This window comes from Watersipora subatra, chromosome 10 (genome assembly GCF_963576615.1).
Source record: "Watersipora subatra chromosome 10, tzWatSuba1.1, whole genome shotgun sequence".
Classification (NCBI taxonomy): Eukaryota; Metazoa; Bryozoa; class Gymnolaemata; order Cheilostomatida; family Watersiporidae; genus Watersipora; species Watersipora subatra.
Genome location: NC_088717.1, coordinates 43786098 through 43792171, shown reverse-complemented (window position 1 = coordinate 43792171; position 6074 = coordinate 43786098). Strand labels below are relative to the sequence as shown.

At 32.1% G+C, this 6074-nt stretch overlaps 1 protein-coding gene across 1 annotated transcript; it reads right to left on the bottom strand.

Annotated features, from left to right (window-relative positions):
* Positions 1-552: 552 nt before the first annotated feature.
* Positions 553-2806, bottom strand: LOC137406382 (uncharacterized). Its single transcript, XM_068092958.1, has 5 exons — positions 2629-2806; positions 1767-1835; positions 1436-1501; positions 1083-1142; positions 553-974 (listed from the first exon to the last, which is right to left on the bottom strand). The coding sequence occupies exons 1-5, from the start codon at positions 2779-2781 to the stop codon at positions 924-926; spliced, it is 399 nt and encodes a 132-aa protein (XP_067949059.1). The 5' UTR covers positions 2782-2806; the 3' UTR covers positions 553-923.
* Between the last annotated feature and the right edge of the window lie 3268 nt (positions 2807-6074).

Below are 6074 nucleotides of genomic sequence, written 5' to 3'. Positions count from 1 at the left end.
GATACCAAACAACTGTAATGTAAATTTTGTTGCAAAGAAACCTTTATTTATAACGCGGTGTACATTATAATCAATGATTAATTAAAGATTATCAAAGCTTTATGTTTTCCTGTACACGGGTGTTTTTAATGAGCGGTTGCAAATCAGAAACTTATAGCTGTCTAATGAGACTCGATCATAAATAAGCCTTTTCAAGAATTTTGTCAGTGAGCAAGTTCATAAACTTGGTAAAAATAACTAACGAATAAGCCTTTTTGAAATCCTGCACAATATGTTTCAATTATTTGGTAAGTTGGCATATGAATAGCAATAGTAGTATATAGAGAGCAGATCTACACATAAAAGTGACGGATCCAGCGGGGGGATAGAAAAAGGGGGTTGTGAATTAAATTGGCTAGGGGTGTAGATTGAATCGTGTGGAGTTGAATGAGATGTTGGGGTTTGGGGGGAAATTGTGGTGTAGAGTAGGGGGTTGAATTCGAGGGGTTACGGATCCGCTCCTGGCGTAATCGGCGGATTATCTGTGGATGAGTCATCGGATTAGCGGGGGATGAGTCATCCGATTGAACGCGGATTATCGCGGGATTAGTCGGGGGAATCGTCGCGGATTAGTCGGGCGAATCGTCGCCGATTATCGGTGGAATAGTGGGGGTGAATATCTGGGACATCGAGGGCTGGATGGTTTTCCGGAGTGGATCTCGCGGATTATCGAGGAGAGCGAGAGATTACCTAGCGGATGAGTGAGGGGGTTAATATCTGGGACACCGAGGGGTTGATTTTCCGGAGATTGTTATATATTTGGTTGAATGAGAGATAAGTTTTTATTATAAAATATAAACTATAAATGTTACAAAAAATTCAAAATCATTCTGTCATTCGTTTTAAAAAGGAAAGTTTTGGAATACATCTTTCTTGAATTTCATTCAATCCCAATTTTCTTCTTCTTCTTTCATTGTCGAATGAGAATGAACTGTCTACAATCAAAACATACATTATTTTTAGTGAGATATAGTAAAAGTAAGACATACAATCAGATTAGATCATTCATTCAAACTAAAAATCAAATATAATGTAATACTTACTGAAGAAGAAGAAGATCCATCCTTTTTCTGAATGGAATCTTCCTGTTGAGATACGGGAGCCTGCAATTGCAATGATTACAGTCAGGATGGATTACTATAACCTTGCTGAGATAGTAGACTCTACATTCACAATGGACTCCAACTTAAATTGTAAATTTCAATTGCATTAGTCATCGAATCATAGAATGATATGCAAGATGTAATGCAAACAGAATAGGATATGCAATCAGCTAGAGTAGGACATACAGACAATAAGAAAAACAAATATGTTACATCACATAGTCAGACTAGGACACACAGACAGAGGAGGATATTCAGTTAAAATAAAGAAATAAATATAATGTACTACTTACTGAAGATTCAAATTCATAAAGCCTTCTCCGAAAAGGACTATATTTAGTTCGGTGATGCCCAGGATCCTACAATTGCATTGATTATAGTCAGAGTAGAACATGCAGACAAATTAAAACACAGTCAGGTCTTACTTTGAATTTCAATTCCAACTCCTTTTGTTTTAAAGTGGAGTTATACAAAATATTAATTACTGTTTTCACAGATTGATACTCATTTTAACATTCCTACATACCAATTGGAGTGAATTTTGTTGAATGTATTTGATCTTTAGTTACATGTTTTATCATTATACAACGATATTAGACGAAATAAATATAATGTAATACTTACTTTTAAAGTCAATGTAACATCGAAGTTACGAAAGAACTCCTCTCTTTGCTGCTGCATGACCAATGATTTCTACAATAATTTCCAAATTACTTTGTATAATTTAATTGTTTCATTTAAGCAAACCCTATAATTCGAAATATATTTAATATGTAGTTTATATTCTCAAGTTTCCTTTAACCCTTTCACTGCCGAGCATGTACAAATTTGGGTATTTGCCAAGTACCAGCCATTTTACCGAAAATTGCCGATATTGCTTCATGGTATGTAAACAGTATTTTTTCCAATTTCAATCTCTATTCAGAACAATTTTGTTACATATTTTAATTTGCTAACATTGTAGCCATCATTGCTATGCAAAAATTCAACGAATCTATACTTTGTGCGATGATAAAGCTGTGTGATGCTATGATCGATGCGAAGCTAAAACGATCTTCCGTGTTTCTTACTCTCACAAAATTATTACTTTCACTACTCTCAGAGACAGTGCTGCTGCTTTAACTATCTGTATAATCACGAAAATCTGAATCTGAAATGGCTATAATGCCATCAACATTACTAATTACCTGTTTTCTGACTCGCGCGCGGTAATTAATGAACTCACACAAAAAATGTTCGTTATAAAATTAGAAGTTCTCTAACAAAAGTTTGAAATTGATTCGTTACTTTAGGTTAATTTTATAGACAAATCTTCAGACAACACTGTCAATTTCATAAAAGTCTGAAAGACCGTGGGTTATGCTGTCAACGAATAATAAAATGAGGTAACTACGCAATGGCTGGGAAAGTCGCATTAATGCGTCTACGGCAGTGAAAGGGTTAATCAAAAATATAATTTAGTAAAATATTATAATGTAATACTTACTTTCTTTTGAAGCTTGATCTTGTTTCGAAAAGCCTTCTGTTTTTCAGGATCTACCTCTCTACCCCAAGGGCAGTAGCCCCATATCTCCACACACGTGTCGATGCAATTTGTCTGAGTTAGGAGTCTATCCACGTTTTTGTCTCGAGCACACATTGTAAACTATTATAAATAAAATGAGATGAAAAACTTATTCTTTCTCGTTGCTTATATAGTAAGTAGAAGCAATGTTATAGTTCATTAAATTTGTGTAATTTATGTTCACGAAATTGTAAAATCAGCTAAACAGTTTTCGCGAAATTCACTTTCGCGAAATTCAATTTCGCGAAAGGTGACTATATAATATATATGTGTAATTTCGCGAAATCCAATTTCGCGAAATCCAATTTCGCGAAAGTTGACTATATAATATATATGTGTAATTTCGCGAAATCCAATTTCGCGAAATTCACTTTCGCGAAATTCAATTTCGCGAAAGTTGACTATATAATATATATGTGTAATTTCGCGAAATCCAATTTCGCGAAATTCACTTTCGCGAAATTCACTTTCGCGAAAGTTGACTATATAATATATATAATGTGTAATTTCGCGAAATTCACTTTCGCGAAATTCAATTTCGCGAAAATCTGTTTACTATTTTCGCTTCATTAATTCCTTTGGACACACCCATCATTCTTCAATTCACTATATAAGCGTTGCATAATCTGATGGAATATTCTGCCTCATTAACCATCTCTTGATACCTACTTATATTTGAGAATTTGGGTCGATCGAGTGTTGATACCATAAGGCTTGTATGCTTCAGCTAGAATTCTGTTAGCCGGCTACTCGCGATTAAGTTCGTTGAGTGTCGCTGTTTTCAGGGGCTGTTGTGTGGACAAGCGCCTTGGCATTCGACTTGATTGTTTTCCTAGGTTTACCTATGGAATTCTCCTGTTTGGTTTGGCTTAACCATTCCATAACAGTTTCTCGACCAGTAAATAGATGAAGATGATGAACTAGTAAAGGGGCATACATGGATTAATATGTGGATTATTTTGAGGATAGCTCCAACTCAGTGTGAGTATATCAATATATAAAACTTATATCAAAAAGTAAATAATATTCGGTTGTATTTGTTACCAACTTTATTTCGATATAAAGTATATATGTATATTCAATTGTAAAATATAGAAAAAAAAAATTTATGTCAGATCTTCTAGTAATTTAACAATTTGGGAAGTTCCTTGAATATGTACATTGTCAACACCTTCATTTTCTTCGTTATTAAGACTTTTACTAATTTTTTTTTTTCATTCCAATCATATCTATCTAGTATAGTTTTTCGAACTACATGATCTCGTGTATCTGTTTCAGAAATTTTTAGCATAACTGTTAGAAAATCTTCTATTGAACATCCTCTGCTCCAAAATATTGCAAAGAGAAGACAGTAATCTCCACATGTTGTTGAAATAATTGTTTCCAATGAAACAACCTTGTTGCCAATGACGTGCAACTAAATTTTTGGTTCAACAATTCCATTTCTAATTATTTTTTCAAAAACGGTAAAACCAGACCGTTATCGTCATGACAATAAGAAACACACCGAGTTTGTTCAACGCAAAGAAAAGCGTCAGGAATTTTGTGAGAGTAAGAGTTGCTAAACAATTTTACACCTATCTTGTGGAGAATTTTGTTCTGAATAAGATACATTTAAAAGTAAAACGATATATGTTTTCATTTTTTGAGATATTGCTTAAATACTAACGGTATATCGGATTTTTTAGAAAATCCGTTTGAATTAACTTGGGCAGAATAATCGTTTGGTCAACAATTAACGTGGTAGCGAAAGAGTTAATATACAAGTGAGCAGTGATTATAAATGTATATATAATAATAAAATGTGAGTAAGATAAAAGCTACTGAAGATACAATAAACAAAGCTAGGATTGTGCTAGTCCATGTTGATATACAAGGGAGCAGTGATTATAAATATATATATATAATAAATCGTGAGTAAGATAAAAGCTACTGAAGATACAATAATCAAAGCAGAATTGTACTAGTCTATGTTGATGTACAAGTGGGCAATGATTATAAATGTATATATATAATAATAAAATGAGAGTAAGATAAAAGCTACTGAATATACAATAAACAAAGCTAGGACTGTACTAGTCCATGTTAATATACAAGTGAGCAGTGATTATAAATATATATATAATAATAAAATGAGAGTGAGTAATGTGAGTATATATAATAATACATTTTATTATTATATATAATTATAATCACTGCTCACTTGTATATTAACATGGACTAGCACAGTCCTAGCTTTGTTTATTGTATCTTCAGTAGCTTTTATCTTACTCACATTTTATTATTATATATACATTTATAATCATTGCTCACTTGTACACCAACATAGATTAGTACAATCCTAGTTTTTGTTTATTGTATCTTCAGTAGCTTTTATCTTACTCACATTTTATTATTATATATATTTATAATCACTGCTCCCTTGTATATCATCATGGACTAGTACAATCCTAGCTTTGATTGTATCTTCAGTAGCTTTTATCTTACTCACATTTTATTATTATATATACATTTATAATCATTGCTCACTTGTATATCAGCATGGCCTAGCACAATCCTAGTTTTGCTTATTGTATCTTTAGTAGATTTTATCTTACTCACATTTTATTATTATATATACATTTATAATCACTGCTCACTTGTATATTAACATGGCCTAGCACAATCCTAACTTTGTTTATTGTATCTTCAGTAGCTTTTATCTTACTCACATTTTATTATATATACATTTAAAATCATTGCTCACTTGTACATCAACAGGGTCTAGCACAATCCTAGCTTTGTTTTATTGTATCTTCAGTATCTTTTATCTTACTCACGTTTTATTATTATATATTCATTTATATTCGCTGCTCACTTGTATATTAACATAGACTAGCACAATCCTAGCTCTGTTTATTGTATCTTCAGTAACTTTTATCTTACTCACATTTTATTATTATATATACATTTATAATCACTGCTCACTTGTATATTAACACGGACTAGCACAATCCTAGCTTTGTTTATTCTATCTTGAGTAGCTTTTATCTTACTCACATTTTATTATTATATATACATTTATAATCACTGCTCACTTGTACATTAAAATGGACTAGCACAACCCTAGCTTTTATCATACTCACATTTTATTATTATATATACATTTATAATCATTGCTCACTTGTATATCAACATGGCCTAGCACAATCCTAGTTTTGCTTATTGTATCTTTAGTAGTTTTTATCTTACTCACATTTTAATATTATATATACATTTATAATCACTGCTCACTTGTATATCAACATGGACTAGCACAATCCTAGCTTTGTTTATTGTATCTTCAGTAGCTTTTATCAATTATTCTAAAGTGCTGTAAAAGATCATCA